Source organism: Thamnophis sirtalis, unplaced genomic scaffold (assembly GCF_051295495.1).
Source record: "Thamnophis sirtalis isolate CommonGarterSnake01/CBP01778 unplaced genomic scaffold, rThaSir2_p1.2 scaffold_8, whole genome shotgun sequence".
NCBI classification, from domain to species: domain Eukaryota; kingdom Metazoa; phylum Chordata; class Lepidosauria; order Squamata; family Natricidae; genus Thamnophis; species Thamnophis sirtalis.
Genome location: NW_028261388.1, coordinates 11556600 through 11578817, shown reverse-complemented (window position 1 = coordinate 11578817; position 22218 = coordinate 11556600). Strand labels below are relative to the sequence as shown.

Below are 22218 nucleotides of genomic sequence, written 5' to 3'. Positions count from 1 at the left end.
GAGAAAACAAAAGACTGCAGAGTTTAAAACAATTTAAAATGGCAATTGGCAGCAAAACAAAAGAAAGGAATTCCTGTGGATGTTTTAAGCGTATGGAGCAAAAGTATTATGTTTGTATGCATTACATAAATTTATATCAAAGTGTGTTTTTTTTAATGGTGGGCGGCTTTAATGCAGTGCATACATGGGGCTGCATTAAAAAGTGTGCCACCTACTCATTACTAACTTTCCATAGGCACAGGCTCTGTGTAAACAAAAAGCCCAATTCGTTCCCATGCGTTCGGTTGCCTATGGAGTTTTTAACTTAATAAAAAACGTTGCAATATAATTACCCCGCGTTTTTCTTCCAACATTCTTCAAGGCATCATTTTAGTGGCTTTTCAGACCTGGGGGGTGAAGTGGGCAGGTGCGACGGGGGAGATATTGGCAGCTAGATTTATAAGCCGGTCTAAACGTCACTGCTTTATGCATGTCCCTTTTGATCCTCTTCTCATCGGCCACTTGGGAAATAACTCCTGCTGCCAAAAATTAATCACAGCAGCAGGTTTTCTGCAGTGAAAGTAGTGTGTGGCTGCAGAGAAAAATAAATACCAAGCTTTCTGCTGTTCTCCAAGTGTTTTTTTTTCCCCTCCTAAAACTATACAGAACCAAGTGCTGGATGGGCTAAGCCAGGAGTGTCAAACTGAAGATCTGGGGACCAGATCCGGCCAGTGGAGTGCTTTGATCTGGCCCACAGGGCCGCCCTAGAAACAGCAAAGGACTGGCCCATGGTGCCTCGGCCAGCAAAAACAGAACTTGGGAGGGCTGCTATCTCAGCCAAAAAATGGAGGTTGGGAGCCCTTTCTCTAGTGCAGCACATGAGCCACCACAGGTGCCCCCAACTTGAGTGATATTGAGTTGGCCATGCCCACCCTGGCCACGCCCACTCCCCCCCCCCTTACCGAGATAAAACACACTGATGCGGCCCTCAATGAAATCAAGTTTGACACTTAGCTTTGGCTAAGCTAAAACGCTGTTTATGCAGATGGGATGAATTGCACTCCTGCTTCAAACGAAGATTCTTATTTTATAGGGCTGGAACCACCTAAAATAATAAATGAACTGGGGTGATTCCCACAATGACTAAAACGGTCAGACTCCACATAGTCCTTGACTTATAACCACAATTGAGCCCAGCGTTTCTGTGGCTAAAGTGAGACATTTGTTAAATGAGTTTTGCCCCATTTTACGACCATTCTTGACAGCGTTGTTAAGTGAAGCACTACAGTTGTAACACGGTTGTTGTGAATCTGTTAGATGGGTGCAAAAGAAGCATCACAGGACCCCAGGCCACTGCAAACCGTCATAAATTCATGCCAGTTGTCAAACATTGCCAAGATTATTACATATAGAACATGTAGTAGAATCATGTTGGAAGGGATTGTGGAGGTCTTCTAGTCTAACCCACTGCTCAAGGCAGGAGACTTTATACACTCCAGTCAAATGGTTGTCTTGTCTATTTTTGAAAGGTTCCGGTGATGGAGCATTCACAACTCTAGGAGACAAGTTATTCCATTGATTGCTTGTTGTCAATGTCAGAAAATTTGTCTTCCTAGGTTGGTTCTCCCGTCAACAAGCTTCCACCCATTATTTCTTGTCCTGTCCTCTAGTGTTTTGGAGAATAAGTTGATCCCTTCTTCTCTGTGACAGCCCTAAAATCGAGTTTGTAGTAGGAAGACAGCTATAATCAGTGGTGGGTTTCACATTTTGTTACCACCTCTTCGCCTCACGTGTGCACACTCGCTTCGCAGGTGCACACGCTATCTTTGCTGGTGCATATGCCACCCCTGCGCATGTGCCCAGCCTTCCACACATGTGCTTTGCTCACATGCGCGCCTTCCATGCGCCTGGCCTCAAAAATGTGCTTAAATAGAATGGCATACAGCTGGGGTGGGTATTTCCGCTACCAGTTCAAGCGAACCGGTCTGAACCGGCTGAATCCCACCTCTGGCTATCATGTCCCCACTAATTCTTCTTTTCAATAGGCTAGACCCATGATGGTAAACCTATGGCACATGTGCCACAGGTGGCACCTGAAGCCATTTGTTAGGGTACGCGAGGCATTGCCTTGTCAGCTCCACCGGGCATGCATGTGTTGGCCAGCTGACTTTGGCCTTCATTTTTGGCCGTTTTTTGCCCTCCAGAGGCTTTTCTGAAGCCTCCTGGAGGGCAAAAAATGGCCCTACGGACAAACCGGTAGTTCGGGAATGGACTTCCGGTTTGCCTGTTAGGCTGTTTTTTGCCCTCCAGAGGCTTCAAGGAATCATCCTGAAACTTCCGGAGGGCGGCCTCCGGGTGGTGTGGGGGTGTTTTTGCCCTCCCCAGGCTCCTACAAAGCCTCTGGAGCTTGGGGAGGGAGAAAAATGGGTCCATTGCGCGCAAAAAGCAGAGGAGGGTGGGGATCGTGCACGCATTTGCGGGTTCGCGCACATAGAATTATGGGTGTGGGCATGCCTGCGCACGTCCCCGTGTGCTCCACCCGCTTTTGGCACGCAATGGAGTAGACATATCTAGCTCCCTCAACCCTTCATCGTACCATTTTGCCTCCAAGTCCTTTAACATCTTACCAATGAATGCAATCCTGATGAAGTAAGAATTGTTGTTCTATAAAGAGCCAACTTAGATAAGTTTCTCTGATTCATCCAGCTGAATCATGAAGTGATAATCTTGTTTACGGCAAAGTGAAGAATTGCAGTGGAAATGGAAATGTTGCTACGTTCAATGAGTTCAAATATATACAAGTTCAATAGTTGTCCTTTACTAAACATATACTTTGAGTTGGTCTTGCACAACACAATTTTCTGCCTCCCCCATAAGATGTAGGTGCAGTTGGTCTCCTTCCTTAATGGAAAATTGAAATAAATCTGTTCTGTATCATAACTTATTTATTTTGGAAGCATCCAACGTAACTAATGTTTTGAGGGTGGTACAGCAATTAAGGACTTACAAGGTGGTAGCTAATATGCTGTGCCACTGTAATTTGCACATCATTGGTTTCACAGTTTAAAAACAAAATGCTTAATGTTCATTTTCGCTTACTTGAATGCAGAAGTGCAGAGGGGTGTTATCCGTCTTAAAAACGATTTGGTAGAGTTTCTGGTTTGTTTAAAATGGATTTTTTTTTCCTGCGGAAAATTGGCAAATCCATTGGGGAAAGGATTTGGATGGAAAGGTTGGGTGGAAGTTTGGAATCAGAGAAATCTCTCCATACTTTTTTGAGCAGTTGGGACTGCAGCCTAACCCCACACTGGGGGAGATGCTACAGTTCCATATCTGTGTCAGTTACCTGAGAACTTTCAATGCAACGCTACTTCAGAGCTATTGTGGGAAATTAAAATGGTGCTTTGATCTCATTCCATACTCTTGGCCAGAAGAACATTGTTGTGGGATAAGTCAAGAAGAGACCACTGATGAAGGTAGATCCCCCCCCCACTGGGCCCTTTACTTGGCTGGCTTAATATGAGCTATGGTGGCACAGTGGTTCGAATGCAGCACTGCAGGCTAATTCTACCGATTGCCAGCAGTTCGATCCTGACGGGCTCAAGGTTGACTCAACCTTCCATCCTTTTGAGATTGGTAAAATGAGGACCCAGGTTTTTTATAGCCTGAAGATGGCGAGTGAGACCTCGTTGAAACATTGCCAAGACAATCTCCATCTTACACGGGAAAATATTTTTATTGAATAAACATTGAAAACATTGGACAATGAGTGCACCTCATTTGGGAATGTGATTTATGACACAGACTGAGGGGAGGGAAGGAACAGGGGTAATGTTCAGATATAACTCAAACAAAGCTTAGTTCTGACTGTGAAAAGATCTTGCCTATGGTGCTCCTAATAAATGGCTAGTTTTTGTATTGAAACTTGGCTCGGTGCTCTTGAATCGATTAGGGCATTTTTTAGGAAAACTGACACCTTCCTCCAGGCAGGCCTGGGGCTGTTGACCTCACTGTTGAGGTCCAGCCCCAATTAGAATGAATGTATGAGGTGTTGTTATTTTAAACCGTTTTCTTTTGTTATGTGTTAGTTATGTGTCTTTTTTTTCCCCTCTTTATTTTTGTAAGCCGCCCTGAGTCCTTCGGGATTGGGCGGCATATAAATGTGGTTAATTAAATTAAATTAAATTCCTTCCAAGCAACTTCCATGAATCCAGTGTCTTTTCCCCCACTTGGAACTGGACCCAGATGGATATTTCTTCCAACAACCCTAAGAAATGCCAAGCTTTCATAAGGGGCCCACTACTACCTTCTGCATGCAATTAGTCCTCAATTTATGACAATTTCACTTGTCTTCCGTTTTCTGCTCTCCACCCTGCCGCTTTCTTATTCCCTTGTCCCTTCTCAGATTTCTTGACTGCCACTGGCTATCGACTTGTCATCATTTTAATCCATATGGATATTTTTGTCAAGTTCTCCCACCCACCCACCCTCCAGAATATTTATTTTTATGGCACGTTGTCAGGAATAGAAAATAGTACAAAAGAAATGCATCTGCCTTTTTCTCTTCAGGTAGATCCATCTGTCTGGGCAAACTCCTGGTGGTACGAAAATTTGTCTTCATTTGAAATGCTTTCTGTCAACTGCCAAGAGCAACAATAAATCACAGACTTTGAGAAGGGGTGGGGTGGGGAGGATGTGCCAATATATTGTTTTACAGAAATGACTCTATAAGCTTAACTATTTTGTTTGGAATCTCTGTTCTGTAAAATTGTGGAGTGGAATCATGAATAACAGAATAAAATAGTTGGAGGGGGCCATGGAGGTCTTCTAGTCCAACCCTCTGCTCAGGCAGAAAACCCTATACCTGTGATGGTGAACCTATGGCATGCGTGCCACAGGTGACATGCAGAGCCAGTTGTTAGGGCACACGAGGTGTTGCCCTGTCAGCTCCAGCGCGCATGTGCCCGCGGGCCAGCTGACTCCGGTCTTCTTTTGAGGCCGTTTTTCGCCCTCCGGAGGCTTCCTTGAAGCCCCCAGAGTGCGAAAAACCGGCCCTACGGGCAAACCGGAAATTCAGAAACAGACTTCCGGTTTGCTCGAAGGGCCATTTTTCGCCCTCCAAATACAAATATTATTTTTTATTGATAGCACTCAATCATCTCGACCAAATAATCATTTAGTGGTAACTTGTAGAAAATTTTTGGGGCTTTATTGATGCTACCAACTGCATGATGCAATACAATAACAATACAATAGCAGAGTTGGAAGGGACCTTGGAGGTCTTCTAGTCCACCCCCCCTGCCTAGGCAGGAAACCCTATACCGTTTCAGACAAATGGCTATCCAACATCTTCTTAAAAACTTGTTGGGGCATTCACAACTTCTGGAGACAAGTTGTTCCACTGATTAATTGTTCTAAGTGTCAGGAAATTTCTCCTCAGTTCTAAGTTGCTTCTCTCCTTGATTAGTTTCCACCCATTGCTTCTTGTCCTGCCCTCAGGTGCCTTGGAGAATAGTTTGACTCCCTCTTCTTTGTGGCAACCCCTGAGATATTGGAAGACTACTATCATGTCTTCCCTAGTCCTTCTTTTCATTAAACTAGACATACCCAGTTCCTGCAATTGTTCTTCATATATTTTAGTCTCCAGTCCCCTAATCCTCTTTGTTGCTCTTCTCTCACTCTTTCTAGAGTCTCTCCACATGTTTTCTACATCGTGGCGACCTTCCATATATTCTAAGGCCATCTTTGATGTTTCATATTGATAATATTGAAATATAGCAGGGGTATAAATACAGATTAACAGAGTTGGAAGGTACCTTGTAGGTCATCTAGTCCAACCCCCAGCCCAAGCAGGAGACCCTACACCATTTCTGACAGACGGCAGTCCAGTCTCTTCTTGAAAGCTTCCAGTGATGAAACTCCCACAACTTTTCTTACTAATAATTGGTAAGAACTTCAATGAAGTCAAATAAAATGGCATCTGGTCAGTGAAGGCCAATGAAGGCTTCTGTCGGCGCGCTGTTTTCGGCGCGCTGCAGTGCTCATTCATCGGTGCGGTTTTGTCGGCGCGGTTTTGTCACCGCGGTTTAGTCAGGCGCGCTTTTGTCGTTCGCGCATTTGTGGTGGAACCTAGGACCACAACAGAAAGACAAGCTGTAGGCCTGGGCCTAGTTTGTCTTCATTTCCTTTTCAAAATTGTACCCGCTAAGGGTTTGATTTGGATTAATTTATCTCATCACTGCAAAATAGCACATTTCCCCCCACTGGGAAACCCTCCAGATGGTGTGAGGGGGTGGGTGAAAAAGGAGCATTTTCTGTGGGAAGGTTGGGTGGAAATTTGACATCAGCCAGACGGCGCATCTGTGTGAGACAGAGCTAAAGCAGATTGAATTAGCGCGATTCCTAAAGAATCAAATCAAATCAAATTAAGAAGCAGTTTCTCGTATAATTAAGAACCTTAGACACTCTGTGTGCAGCATGGAGTCTAATCTGTCTCTATTATACTTCAATAAGCCAAGCTGCAACCGAATGATTAACAGAAACAAAGTGGCTGTATTTCTTGCATCTTAACGGGCAATGGCTGGGTAACTGGGTAAGATGGAAGACAATCAAAAATAATGTGGATAGGATCCAGGGGGTGAAATGCTACGAGTTTGGGTCGGTTCGCCTGAACCGGTAGTAAAAAATGCTACTGGTTTGCAGAACCGGTAGCAAAAAATACTAAAAAAAAGTTTTTTTAAAAAGTTGTGATGATTGCACGGTGCACAGCCCAAAACAGGGGGTGGGGGGTGCTGAGAAAGAAAGAAGGAAAGAAGGAGAGAGAGAGAGAGAGAGAGAGAGGGAGAGAGAGAGAGAGAGAAGGGAAAAAGAAAGAGAAAGAAAGAAAGAAAAAGAAAGTGAGGGAGGGAGGGTGAGAAAAAGGAGAGGAAGGAAGGACTACAAACCTGGCACTAGACACAGCTTCAGAGGATAATCCAGGGCTGGAAAGGGACCTGGAGGTCATCTAGTCCAACCCTGCTCCAGCAGGACATTGTTAAAGTGAGTTTCTGTCATTTGATCCCCCAGTTACATGACTACACAGTCACATGACCCCACCAAGCCACGCCCACCAACCCATGCTCATAGGTCATAAAAAATTTTTTAGATTTCACCACCGATAGGATCCCAATTGTGATTGATTGATTGATTGATTGATTGATTGATTTAGTTTGTATGCCGCCCTATTCCCGAGAGACTCAGGATGGCTAACAATCAAAGAGGGAAGGATGATACAAAATAGAAAATAAAAAGTCAAACACATAGTAAAAACAACAACAGTCATACCCTTAAGTGGGGCGAAGAGATTCAGAAGCCCCAGGCCTGCCGGAACAGCCAGGTCTTAATGGCTTTGCGGAAAGCCGGAAGGGTGGTAAGGGTCCGGATCTCAACGGGAAGATCGTTCCAGAGGGCCGGAGCAGCCACAGAGAGGGCCCTCCCCCGGGGAGTTGCCAGCCGACACTGGCCAGCAGATGGAATTCGGAGGAGGCCTAATCTGTGGGAGCCAAGGTGGCGCAGTGGTTAAATGCAGCACTGCAGGCTACTGCTAGATCAGCAGGTCAGCGGTTCAAATCTCACCGGCTCAGGGTTGACTCAGCCTTCCATCCTTCCGAGGTGGGTAAAATGAGGACCCAGATTGTTGGGGGCAATATGCTGACTCTCTGTAAACCGCTTAGAGAGGCCTGAAAGGCCTATGAAGCGGTATATAAGTCTACTGCTATTGCTATTGCTATCTAATAGGTCTATGGGAGGTAATTGGCAGGAGGCGGTCTCTCAAGTACCCAGGTCCGATACCAATTGTGGAGGATCAAATACACCACCACCTGCCTGCCTCTTTCATGGCAGGCTCATCTTCTGGATTCTGTATCTCAGTTTTGCTGGAGTGTGGGAGAACTTTAGGAACCGGGAGGGTAAACATTGTAAAAAGGTGAAGATTTCTGTCATGCCCCTGTCGGAACCTGAATTTGCGGAAGAGGACGAGCCGGAGCCCATGCAGATTGGGAGAAGGGCTTTGTTGGCTTTGCTAGTTGTTCTTTTCTTCTGGCAGTTCTGCGCATGCGCACACTGGGAACAGGCTCCAGCTGTTCCTCTGCCTCACTGCTGTCTAGCTCCAAAGACAGCTAAGAACTGTCAGGCGGCCTTGGCTCCATCTCTGCCTCCAATGCAGCGCCCTCGTCCGAGCCTTCTCTAGACTCCAGGACTGGTCCATGTTCCTCCCCAACCTCCTCACTGTCCGACTCTGTGGCCAGCTCCGCTGGCTGCTGGCGGGCCACAACAATTATAGGATCTATTGCCATAGGCATAGAGTTGGAGTAGAAGTCCTCCAAGGCCCCTTCTAACCCTATTATTCCATGTTCCGTGTTCTAGCATCCAGCCTAAGACACTTTCTCAAAATAACATTTTTGCCTGGAGCCAGTTTTTATTTATCTGACTGTTGCCTTGGTTGCTACTCTTCCTCTGTTCATTAAGGTTATTCCCACTGCCCGTTACACAATATCAGGCAGACACAAAACTGGAAATATCTATTTCTTGAAGGCCTTCTCTGCCACATTTTATCATAATAAGGGAGCAGAATACCTTGTCGGAATGTGACAGCCCTACGTAGCCCAGCCTCGTGTTCTGTAAGCTGCCTTTCAAAATCTGGAGATAAAAACCTAACTGGCATTTGCTTCCAGGAGAAAGTATTGTTCCGGGGCATATTTGCTCTTTGAAAAGTTGATCCTATCTAGCCATCACTGATGAAGAGCTATGGTTCGGCTTGATGCCCTTTTTAAAAAGTATTCATTTAGAAGAGAAGAGAGTTGGAAGGGACCTTGGTGGTCTTCTAGTCCAACCCCTTGTTTAGGCAGGAAACCCTACACCATTTCAGACAAGTGGTTATCCAACATCTTAAAAACTTCCAGTGTTGGAGCATTTACAACTTCTGGAAGCAAGTTGTTCCACTGATTAATTGCTCCCACTCTCAGGAAATTTCTCCTTAGTTCTAAGTTGATTCTCTCCTTGGTTAGTTTCCACCCATTGTTTCTTCTCCTACCCTCAGGTGCTTTGGAGAATAGCTTGACTCCCTCTTCTTTGTGGCAGCCCCCGAGATATTGGAAGACTGCTATCATGTCTCCCCTAGTCCTTCTTTTCATTAAACTAGACATACCCAATTCCTGCAACCGTTCTTCATGTATTTTAGCATCCAGTCTCCTAATCATCTTTGTTGCTCTTCTCTGCACTCTTTCTAGAGTTTGCACATCTTTTTTTACATCGTGGTGACCAAAACTGGATACAGTATTCTAAGTGTGGCCTTACCAAGGCTTTATAAAGTGGTATTAACACTTCATGTGATGTTGATTCTATCCCTCTGTTTGCAGCCTAGTACTGTGTTGGCTTTTTTGGCAGCTGCTGAACACAGCTGGCTCATATTTAAATAGCTATCCACTAGGATTTCAAGATCCCTCACAGTTACTGCTATTGAGCAAGGTACCTCTAAAGTCCAAGATTTAAGACAGGTGTGTCAAACTCAAGGCCCGTGGGCCGGATCCAGCCCTGGGGTGCTTAGATCTGGCCCACAAAGTCACTCAGGAAACAGCAAAGGACGGGTTCGTGGTGCCCCTGCCAGTAAAAATTGAGCTCATGGGGGGCGCACTTACAACAGCGCTGAAAAAGGGACTTATGACCCTTTTTCACATTTACGATAGTTGCAGCAGCCCCATGGATTATGTGATCAAAATTCAGAAGCTTGGCAACTGACTCATATTTATGACGGTTGCAGTTTCTGGGGGTGGGTGGGTCATGTGATCTCCTTTTGCGATCTTCTGGGGAAGCCAGATTCACTTAACAACTGTCTTCCTAACTCAATAACTGCAGTGCTTCACTTAATAACTTTGGCAGGAAAGGTGGTAAAATGGGGCAGAATCCCCTTAAGTGAGGTGTCTCACTTTGCAACAGAAATTTTGTGGTTCTACGTCGAAGACTACCTGCATACTCCCGGAGAAGCCCCATCCACCGATAAGCTGGCCCTTACATTTTAAACCCAAAAAATATCATAAATAATGTGCCACACGCAAGACAAATTGATTTATCATGGTTTAATTTTAATCCTTGGATTAAAATTAGTTTCGTCATTTTATTAGCATCATTTTGGCAATTATTTGAAAAACATCCAGTAGTATGAAACAGAAATTTCTTCCTAGAAGCAGAAATGGGTATTTTTTTAATGCTACGCATTGTGCATATGGATAGCTATCTGATTCCCGATTGTAGTATTGTCCATCCCGGGAAAAATTCTCATGGACATCTGTATCCATAACAATGATGGATATCTTCCCCCGGTCCCAGCCAATTGTTCATTGCATTTCTTCACCACAATTTTTTTGTTTTTATTTACTTGCAGGTGTCAGAGATTGTATTTGAGGTGGAATCAACGTCTTGTGAGATTTCAGGAAATAACCTAATAAAATGCTGTCAAATGTTTTGAAAGGGAATAACTCATTCCAACATGCCTCCCGGAAAATTTCACCCTCTGCTTTTAGAAAATTGAAGTCTTAAGAATAGCTACCATGTGTATTTGTGGATAAGCCAATACTTTTAGATGCTAAAATAGACCCCTTTCTCAAATTGGCTTCAGCTTAATCACAGATAGGCTTATCCATGAGTATATATGATAGATTTTCCCCCCCTCAATTCTTTTAAAAAGGTACTTATTTATCCCTTATATATTCCCAGATAAGCCAATCTTCAGGAGCGGTGCAGTGGCCTAGAGGTAGAGCTCTCGCCTCACAATCAGGAGGCTGTGAGTTTGATTCTAGGTAGAGGCAGATAATTCTCTCTCTGGGCACACTGGGAATATATCAGAGGTGGAATTCAGCCGGTTCTCTCCGGTTCGGGTGAACCGGTAGGGGAGGCCGCCCTCCTGACATAATGCATAAACATTGTGCATGCGCAGAAGCCGGTACACATATGCAGACCGGTACAGAAGGTAAGTGAATCCCATCTCTGGAATGTATCTGCTGGGAAAGAAAAAACAAACCTCCGCATTGGCGACAGTAAGGGCATCTGGCTAGGAAACACTCAGCTCCATTCAGTTGCCCAGACTCCACCCTGCAAGGAACTATGGGGTTGTTAAAAGCTGATGATAATAAGCCTATCCTTAAATAAGCAGACCCACAAATGTTAAGCAACTTTTGCCCTAAAAATTGGCCCCTTTGCTAATAAGCCAAGCGTGAAAATTAAAACGTGCAAAAAGTTTCAAAGGTCAGCTTACTCTGGGTGGCACATTATTTATGATATCTTGGTTAAATGTCTGAGGGTCAGCTTATCCACACATGGACTTATCCATGAGTGTTGTGGCCCAGCAGGAAGCTCTGAAAGCGAGGGGCCCTATGAGTCGGCTGTGGAGGATGTGGAGGACCCTGGACAGGGTTCCGACTCTGAGCAGGGCGCAGAGAGGCTGGTTGGCCACCAGGAGGCACCTGAGCCTTGGACCAGTGGGGAGAAGACAAGGGAGTGTGATCCTGATGTCATGCATTGGAGCAGTGGGGAGGAGACAAGGGAGTTGGTCCTGGATGCCCGGCAACTGAGGGCTAATAGGCGTAAAGAACAGTTACGCAGTTACAGGAGATAATTGCACTCAGCTGGTGGTAACTAGGCTCCTCTCAAGACTATAAAAGGAATGATTGTCCACACACTCGTTGCAGGAGTCAACGTATTTACTAGAGATGGAGAACTCTCGTGGCTAGCTTGGCAGATTGGATTGCTGCCAAGGTTAGTCTGTGCTGGATTGCTGCCAACGTCTAGTCTGTGTGTTAATAAATCCTTGAAGTATCTTTGTCTCAGCGTGCTTTGGTGTGTGAAGGGGGGGGGGGTCAGAACACATGAGTATACAGGTAGTCCTTGATTTACGACCGCAACTGAGGCCAACATTTCTGTTGCTAAGTGGGACAGTTACTCAATGAGCTTTGCCCCATTTTGCAAGCTTTCTTGCCAAAGTTGTTAAGTGAGTCACTGCAGTTGTTGAGCTGGTAACATGATTGTGAAGTGAATCTGGCTTCCTTTTTGACTTTCCTTGTCAGATGGTTGCAAAAGGGGACCCCAGGACCCCAGGATACTGCAACCATCACAAAATATGAGCCAGTTGCCAAGTGTCTGAATTTTGATCACATCACATGGGGATGCTGGATTGGTCTTAAATGTGAAAAAGGGTCATGAGTTACTTTTTTCAGTACTGTTGCAACTTTCAACAGTCACTAAACAAACTGTTGTAAGTTAAGGATTATCTATATATGGGAATAAAGGTGGCTCAGTGGCTAATAAGGGTGCCACTGATAAGGATGCCACTAGTAAGGAATAAGGGTGGCTAAGTGGCTAAGACGCTGAGCTTGTCGATCAGAAGGTTGGCAGTTCGACGGTTTGAATCCCTAGCGCCGTATAACGGAGTGAGCTCCCGTTACTTGTCCCAGCTTCTGCCAACTGAGCAGTTTGAAAGCATGTAAAAATCCAAGTAGAAAAACAGGAACCACCTTTGGTGGGAAGGTAACAGCATTCTGTGCGCCTTCGGCATTTAGTCATGCCGGCCACATGACCACGGAGATGTCTTCAGACAGTGCTGGCTCTTTGGCTTTGAAACGGAGATGAGCACCACCCTCTAGAGTCAGGAACGACTAGCACATATGTGTGAGGGGAACCTTTATCTTTACCTTATATAAGGCTACGTGAGAAGTAAATGTCAGAAAATTCTCTTTCTGGGAGTTGAAGTCCAGAAGTCTTAAAGTTGCCAAGTTTGGACACCCTTGTGCTATAAAGCATGAGATCTCTTCATAGTGGCCTCCTTGGCAGAGAAATCAGTGTGGCTTGACTTGGACTATCTTCTTTCAGCTGTAAAAGATACTTTTTTTTTTTCATGGTACAAATTCTGTTTGCATTTTTAATTTTTTTTTACTAAACTGTAGTCAAACTTAAGAAAGAATGGTACAGTGTTTGAAGCAATTTTAATTACATGTGCAGTGAAGGATAATGCCCCAAATCAAAGTAGTCTTATTTCTTGTTCACAAAATGCTATCGTAGGTCCAGAAAAAAAAGGAAAGGAAAAATAAAATCAGCTAAATATTGCGCAGGAGAGGAGACAAATGGAACATCAGTAGCCAACTCCGACCAATCAATCAAGGAAAAACAGCTTATGCCTTTGTTCCATTATTCATCTAGGCTGCACGTAGCTCAGAATACGGAATAACAGCATTGGAAAAGATCTTGGCAGTCTTCCGGACATCAGCAGAAATGGTGAATGGTTATGAATCAAGCCTGATGTAGCAACCAGGACTGTTAAGAGACTATTATCAATAGAAGAGAATATTTGTAATTCAGGGTTGAGCTGTAGAGTTCTTGGTGCTCTCAGAGCTTGTTTTCTTGTAGACTTTTCATTACCGAATTAGGTAACATCTCTGTCTGCAAGAAAACAACCAAGCTCAGCATCAGGTTTTTGTTTATAGTCACAACAAAGAGTTTATCTGCTTCAAGGACCCTCTAAGGTAAAGGTTCCCCTCGCACATATGTGCTAGTCATTCCTGACTCTAGGGGGCAGTGCTCACCTCCATTTCAAAACCAAAGAGCCAGTGCTGTCCGAAGACGTCGCTGTGGTTATATGGCCGGGATGACTAAACGCCAAAGGCGCATGGAACGCTGTTACCTTCCCACCAAAGGTGGCTCCTATTATTCTACTTGCATTTTTTATATGCTTTTGAACTGCTAGGTTGGCAGAAACTGGGACAAGTAACGGCTGCTCACTCCATTACTCGGCGCTAGGGATTCGAACCGCTGAATTGCCGACATCTGATCGACAAGCTCAGTGTCTTAGCCACTGAGCCACTGCCCCTCTAAAAGGATGGAAATTACCAGCTGTCTGCAAGGAATGTAAATCCTTCCATTCCTCACAGCACAATCTGCTGTGAACTTAGTGCGGCATAAGGAAGGGCATCCAGCCAGTAAACGCACAGCTCTATCCAACACCCTCACCCTACACTGAATTAAGGGATCACAGGGTTGTAAAAAGGGGAGTTTTTTGTGTGGTGTTTTGCCCTATGCCTCAGAAGGTAGAACATCTTGGAGTTTTACATAATCAGCTTAACAAAATGGCTCTGTTTAATTGAGCATTTGGCATTTCCTCAAGGGAATTGGTGAACTTGGGCTAAGAGTGCTTCTGGAATGATCTCAATCATTCCTATACTCCAATATTGATTTTTAGGGGGCAGAAGAGCTTCTTCCCATTTAGACAAAAATGGAACGTTGAAAAGTCAAAGCATTCCCCCCCCTCCCTTCCAATAGGATGAATTGCATCTAATAAAGTAATCCATGCAACCTACGTATATATTATTTATTGGAAATAAATGCGATGGCGTTTCAAAAATACGTAGGATAAGAAAGAATAAAATGATTGCTTTCCAAAATGGCAAGCATTTTCCCCAAATATTTTATAGATGAAGCATTCTAAATTCATTTTCTGTGCTACCGTATTGAAATATTAAGGCATCAATATTTTAAATGCTGTAATCAGTTTTATTTGAAACCGGCATGCTAATTTCCTTGAAGATACATAAAGGTTCACATCCTTTTTGAATTTGTTTGAAGGTTTGCTAAAAACCTTCAAACTAAAATTTGTTTGCTAAAAAAACAACTAACTAGTAAAGGCTAGTAAAATTATCTGCCCTTATTCTACCACAAATAATTGCCTCTTGCAATTATAATTTCTTCACAAAGGAAGATAAAATACAAATTTCCAGGTTTGAAAAAGGGATGCTTCAGGAACACAATCTTTCTGAATAGTGCTATCTTAGAAGTCAGAACCGGTTCTACCGAATAGGTGCGAACTGGTAGGAACCCACCGCTGATGTATATGTATGTGTATATGTATAGGTATAGGTATAGGTATAGGTATAGTGTGTATGTGTATATGTGTGTGTGTGTGTGTGTGTGTGTGTGTGTGTGTGTGTGTGTGTGTGTGTATATATATATATATATATATATATATATATATATATATATATATATATATATATATATATATATATATATATATATATATATATATATATATATATATATATATATATATATATATATATAAAGATTTTTTTTTTTACAACCCACGGTATGCCCAAATATGGGAGGAAGATCACTACTTCCATTCTCTGTCCTTTGGCTCGTCACAAGAGACCATCCAGGCAGAAACCCAATATTTTACTGTTGCCTTTTTGTTACATTTTGTTGTATTTATTTTATTTATTTATCAGCACAAATACAACTGTGTGTGTGTGTGTGTGTGTGTGTGTGTTTTATTTGTGCTGTTAAATAAATAAAGGGAGACTAGTATAGATCTATTTCAAGCTATTTAGCTCTCATCAGCTAGCCATACCCTTACTGGGATTTGAACCTGGGCTATATTGCACACTAGGCAGAGATCTTCGCCATTAGGCCACAGGCTCTTATCCGTTATCAATACACACACACACACACACACACACACACACACACACACACACACACACGTTGTTCTGCATTTCATCATTCAGTTTTGTTTGGAAAACTTCAACCTGTATATAAGCTAAAATTTGTTTTGAAATCTTTTCACTTTTCAAATGAAAAATGTATTAAAATATGAGTGTATATTTATCTAGGTTTGTTCTTTAGGAACTCATAAATTAGCGAGAAAACAAGATGACACTGATTCATTAATGAACGCCTAACAAATGGCACAGACTAGAAATAAGCTGGGGTAGAAAGGAAAATGATAGAAAGAACAAAGCAACCTGAGATAAAAAAACTGAACAGATTCACTCTTCTGTAACCAAAGAGGAAAGTCCAATTTTAAGCTGTTCCTGTTTCCTCCCCCTGCAGCCCTAGATCAGGAGTCCTCACTTTTTGAACAGGGGGCCGATTCACGGTCCCTCACACTGTTGAAGGGGGGGGGGCAGACTGGCTGGGGGGGCGTGGCTAGGTGGTCATGTGACTGGGTGGGCATGGCTAGGTGGTCGTGTGACTGGGTGGGTATGGCCAATTTAGCAGTTCATTTTGCCTTTCTCCTTGTTGTACTTGCTCAACCCAAGGAATCCCAAGAAAGTTCTAGAAATTGCTAAGATTGGGGAACACTGATGTAGTAGGTCAGGGGTGTCCAACTGGCAGCCTGCAGGCAGGATGCATCACCTGCAGGCCACACCCACTCCGTGAAAGGGAAAAACATTGCGAAACGTCATGTGTTGGCAATGTGATGCAGTGAGTTTGACATCTGTGTAGTAGGTGGTTTTTCTCTTCTTATCCAAGTTCTGGGCAAGATCAGTATACCTCCAATGGTTGTGAGATTTCTAAAAAAATTCCCCTTGAACAATATGGGGGAAAAGATTAGAACAATATGGGGAAAAGAGAGCCGAGGTGGCGCAGTGGTTAAATGCAGCACTGCAGGCTACTTCAGCTGACTGCAGTTCTGCAGTTCGGCTGTTCAAATCTCACCGGTTCAGGGTTTACTCAGCCTTCCATCCTTCCGAGGTGGGTAAAATGAGGACCCGTATTGTTGTTGGGGGCAATAGGCTGACTCTGTAAACCGCTTAGAGAGGGCTGAAAGCCCTATGAAGCGGTATATAAGTCTAACTGCTATTGCTGTTGCTATCCTAATTCTTGTTGGAGTAAGGCGATATGACCTTCTTCTCACACATTAAAGACGAAACTGAGGTAAATATGCACCCAATACAGAGGGTGCGTGCCTACCGGTTCGGCCAAGTAGGTAGTAACTCAGCTGGCCACGCCCCCGAACCGGTTCTATCGGCAGCGCTGTAGCCTCCGCCATCTTTTTTTTTCTTGCACAGAAGAATTTTTTTTTACTACTGTGCATGTGTGCGAATCACGTCGTTGAGCGAGCCAGCAGTAACAGAAGCCCTGACCTATTACATTAAAATACAGTATGTCTCTAAATCACAGTGTTATAACTGAGATGGAGAAAAAGGATCACGCTTAATACAGTGGATATTCATTACTGAACCAGAAGAAAAGCATACCTTTATTTTGTTGCAAGAACAAGGACACATTTCACTTATGAAATTTTAACCTTTCAGTTCTTTTATAGCCTTTTAATGAGCACAAACATTACATTTGATTCCAAGAGCTGCAAGGCATTGAGTCTCCTGATGTGGGGAAAAAACGACATTCTCATATATAAAATATACTAAAACTCTTTTTTTACAGCCCTGTAATCCCTTAATCGCATATATAAAAATATAATATGGACAGGTATGTCCTTGACGTATGAGCCCAAAATTTGAGTGAAAAATCTATTTAGTGAGTTTTGCCCCATTTGTGGGGATGCAGCAATGGTCATAAGTGTGAAAAACAGTCATGCCACTTTTTTCAGTGCCGTTGTAAACTTTGAATGGCCACTATTTTGTAAGCCGAGGACTACCTGTGTTTAAAATACAATATGTATTTTGTTTTTAAGTCTTCCCTTTGTCTGCCATGATTACTGACTCGAGATGACTTAAGGTAATCATGGGAACATTTAAAGCACACTCATTAGGAATGGGGAGAGTTTTCCTATGGATCCATCTGTACTAACCCAGCAAGATTTGTAAACACTCAAATATTCTCAAGATTGATCCTTCTTGTTCCTTTGGGGCAAGATTCTGGAATGAGACTTGTTGGGACAGAGAGTAAACCCCTTGACTGATTGTGAGAGGGCTGAGTTTTCGTAGGACACCAGGGAAAGCTCATTGCTCAACTCACTTATAAATGATTATCGGGGGGGGGGGGGATTCAGCCAGTTCAGACTGGTTCAGATGAACTGGATGCTAATTTTGCATCCTGTTCACTGAACTGGTAGTTACAAGGACTGGCTGGCCCTGCCCATCCCAACCCAGCCCTCCCAGGAGTCTCCACATGGCCTGTTTTGAATACCAGGTAAGTGTAGGGACCATGCGGAGGTTCTGGGAGGGTGAAAAATGGGCCTCTTGGAAGTTCCAGAAATCCAGGGAGGACATTTTTCCCCTCCCAGAGGCTCAAGGAAAGCCTCTGGAGCCTGGGGAGCAAAAAAAGGGGGGGGCTTCCAGCCTCCAGAGAGCCTCGGGAACCCAGGCGAGGTCATTTTTGCCTTCCCAGTGGCTCTGGGAAAGCCTCCACAGCCTGAGGAGAGTGAAAACACCCCTCCGCCTGCTGGGGTACAGAGGCCAAGTAGGCCACACCCACCATGGCCATGCCCACCCAGCAACCAGGCAGAGAACTGATTGCTAAAAATTTTGAATCCCACCCTGGTGATTATGTATGTAGTAATCAGATTTTCCTAAAGGAAACCAACCTTGAGTATTCTTTGGAAGGACAGATACTGAAGCTGAAATACTCTGGCCACCAAATGAGAAGAGTCACCTCACTGGAAAAGATCCTGACATTGGGAAAGATGGAAGGCCAAAGGAGAAGGGGACAGCAGAGGATGAGATGGTTAGATAGTGTCATCAACGCAATGAGTATGAATTTGAGCTAACTCTGGGGGGGACAATGGAAGACATGTTTCATGGGGTTGAGAAGAATTGGACATGACTTAGCAATAGAACAACAACAACAAACCTGGTTTTGGGAAGAGGAGGTGTGAAAGGTCTCTCTGAATCTGATTTCAATTGAATCTTCATGGTTGGAGACCCACCACTTGTATTATAATTTGACAATATACAAAACAACAATGAACCTATCATGAGCTGACAGCTTATCATATTTTTCAGAGGATAAGGCACACCTTTTCCCCTCAAAAAAGAGGGTGAAAATCTGGGTGTGTCTTATACACTGAATACAGCATTTTTGGCCTCCCGAAACCCCACTTCCTTTGCAAAAATGGCAGTGCATAGCCTTTAAGAGGCTTCCAGAGTGCTCCTGGGGGCTGGGGAGGGCAAAAATGAGTTAAAAATTGGCTGTTTTTTGCTTGTTTTTGCCCCCCAGCCCGCAGGAGCACTCTATAAACCTCCTAAAGGCTATCCATGCCCTTTTTTGATGCACATCGGGCCATTTATTTGCTCGTTTTGCCTGCCCCAGCCCCCAGGAGCACTCTACTCTACAAGCCTCTTAAAGGCTATGATGCCCTTTCTGACAAAAAATGGGCCCGTTTTTGTGAAAAAGGGCCATTTTTGGGAGTTCTGCAGAGTGCAAAAACTTTTTTTTTAATTTGCCTCTTCAAAATCTTGGTGCGTCTTATACTCCAGTGCGTCTTATACTCCGAAAAATACAGCAATCAATTTAATTGACTCCCGCCATCTAGAACATCGTGCCCCATGAGTTGAGAGCCACTTCCCAACTTTTTGGCCTTCCATAACAGCCTCAAAAACCTGGGAAAGATTGAAAAGAAGAAGAAGGGGACGACAGAGAAGGAGGTAGCTGGATGGCGTCACCGAAGCAGTAGGCGTGAGCTTAAATGGACTCCAGAGGATGGTAGAGGACAGGAAGGCCTGGAGGCTCAAAATCAGCCCCTTTTGACTGGCCTGGGACACAGTTTTTTTGTCAAAAAAGGGCATGCATAGCCTTTAGGAGGCTTATAGAGTGCTCTTGGGGGCTGGGGGGGCAAAAACAAGCATAAAATGGCCCGTTTTTCACTCATTTCTGCCCCCCCCCCCCAGGAGCACTCTTGAAGCCTCCTAAAGGCTATGAATGGCCATTTTTGCGAAGGGGGCCTGGTTTCAGGAGTCCAAAAGTGCTGTATTCAGTGTATAAGATGCACCCAGATTTTCACCCTCTTTTTTGAGGGAAAAATACTCCGAAAAATACGGTAATGCCTTAATGTTTATATGTCATTTTTTATGCACTCTGGGTAAGCCACCCAGAGTGATTTGACAATGAGATGGAGGGAACATACATTTAATAAATAAATAATAAACAACAATTAAGTCAACTTTGAGAAATAGACATTGCTATTCCCATTTTGCTCTTTTAGTACTATATTAGACTGAACCAGCATTCAGCTGAAAGAAGTTTAAATAATCATCATAATTACCATTAAAAAATGGTCATTAAATTACATTCATTCCTCTTTCCTTAGAGACAGTTTCCATTTTTTAAGAGTCATATTTTGGACAAACTCAACAAAGCTCACAATTGTTTCTATCCATACATTGAAGTCCCACCTAGGTTTTTGAACTTAAAGCAAGCAAACAAAACTTCGAGTTGACTTTCCAAATCCCAAAGCCATTTTTAAAATTGTTCCTAGTGAATAAAAATGTAAACAGAATTGTTGAGAGCTGAGTTCCATGTGGTCACGATAGAGTGGCAGAATAAGATTTAGGCATACAAACGTACAAAGAACTCAGTTTGATTCCATGCGATGGGACACATTTACAATTCACATTCCTCTATTTACAACGTACTGGGATGAATTTGGTCATTGTTATTTAAAGCAGGAGAAAGTTTGCTCTTCTGTATTTCTGTCTCCCGCTTTGGAAGTGTTCTGATGAAACAACGAGGGAAGCCACAGGGACATTAGAATTCGTTTATATTCCTTCCGAAAATTTTGGTTCAGAAGCCCGTAGATTATTGCATTAAGGCAACTGTTGAAGTAGGCCATGAAGTAGCTCACCACAAACAACCACTCGGGGATTTTGGGTGCTACCTCTGAAGGGTTAATGGCCACAGCCAGACCTATGAAGTTCAACGGCGCCCAGCAAAAGGCAAAGATCACAAAGACAACAAACATGGTGAGAAAGTTTCGGAAGTCGCTTGGTTTTATCTTCAGCTTCAGTTCTGATTGGACTTTCCTCCTCACTCGTATCACCAGAATCCAGATCCTCAAGTAGCAGAAGCTCACAATGGTGATCGGAAGGATGAAGTGGATGACGACAACAGCAATGGTGTAAGAGGAGCTGGTCGTTTGGGCGAAGGTGCACGAATAGATCCTTTGATCGTACTTGAGGGAGCCAACGAAAAAGTTCGGCACGGTTGCAACCACGGTGAGAACCCAGACAAGGCAAACGTAGAATATCGTGTTCCACCAACTGTACACTTTATTGTACACAAAACTGTGGCAAATGTAGCAGTATCTGTTGATCGCAATGGCGGTGATGTTGAAGATGGAACCTATCACGCTCAATCCCATCACAAAGCTGCTGGCTTTGCAGTGTGTTTCTCCCAAGGACCAGCCGTTGTGAAAAAGGGCAACGAGGACTAAAGGATAAGGGTACAAGGCCACCACTAAGTCCGCCAGGGCCAAGCTAACCACAAACGCATTGCCTGAAAAAGAAAATAAGAGAGAAAGAGAGAGAGAGAAAGAGAGAGAGAGAAGGACAAAGTCAAGACTTGGGATATCCAAAATGAGAAACTCTTTCAGATATAAAGGACAAATTTCAAGACCATATGCAGACTTCATTTTTAAAAAAAAATCATTCTAGAACTGGGTACCAGCTTTGGACTGGCATGTACATTTTTTGTTTCTCTTGATTTAAGACCAGGGATGTGCAGTCACTAGAGGCAAGGGAGGCGGAGCCTCACCAGTCTCCTCAGGAAAAAGAAAGAAATTTAAATATATATTTTTTAAATAATTAAAGCCAAGATAGTTGCTACCAGATTCCAGCTCACAGTGGCTTGGTGTCTGCTTAGTGTTAACCAAAGCAGGAGGCGAGAGAACTCGGGGCCTCTTTTCCATAAGGAATTTTTTGCCTTCTAAAAGTTAATAAAGAGTTAAAAGGCAAAGAAGTTCAGATGGAAAAGAGGCACTAATTCTCCCGCCTCCTGATTTGGAAGCAGCCAATCGTGTCTTCTTGAGCACGCTTACGTTGGGCGGGGCGTGCTTCAGAGGAGAGAGGAGTGGGCGAGAAGGAGGAGGCTGCCTCTTTGCTGCAGACCTGGGCGCTTGGCGGCTCCCGCGATGCAAAGAGGAGAGGAAGCTACTTCCGGGCTAATTGGTATTTTGACTCTTCCCGGTTGCATTTAAGGCGCTCCTTTCCTTCCAGCGTCTGAGACTTCGAAGCCAAACAAGCCAAACAAGCCGAGGGAACCGCTAGAGCCAGGAGCGCCCGCCCCGCCAAGCCAGGCAGGGTGGGCTGGACTTCTCTTTAGCAAAGAAAAGCTGGCTTTTGTGGTTGTCTCCCCACCCCCGGAGTTGCAGTAGGGTATATGCGAGCCTCCGTGTGCGTTTTTCGAAGTTGGCTCCTTCTGATTTGGCAGGATCAAAGTCATTGTCCGTCTGATACGAATCAGATGCTCCAAGCTTTAAAT

General features: G+C 43.9%; 1 protein-coding gene across 1 annotated transcript; it reads right to left on the bottom strand.

Moving 5' to 3' along the window:
- Nucleotides 1–19812: 19812 nt before the first annotated feature.
- On the bottom strand, nt 19813–21261 carry MTNR1B (melatonin receptor 1B). The gene is given in 2 exon segments (XM_087721085.1): nt 19813–20430; nt 20432–21261. Coding segments are annotated over 2 exon segments (735 nt in total). The 5' UTR covers nt 21101–21261; the 3' UTR covers nt 19813–20364.
- Between the last annotated feature and the right edge of the window lie 957 nt (nt 21262–22218).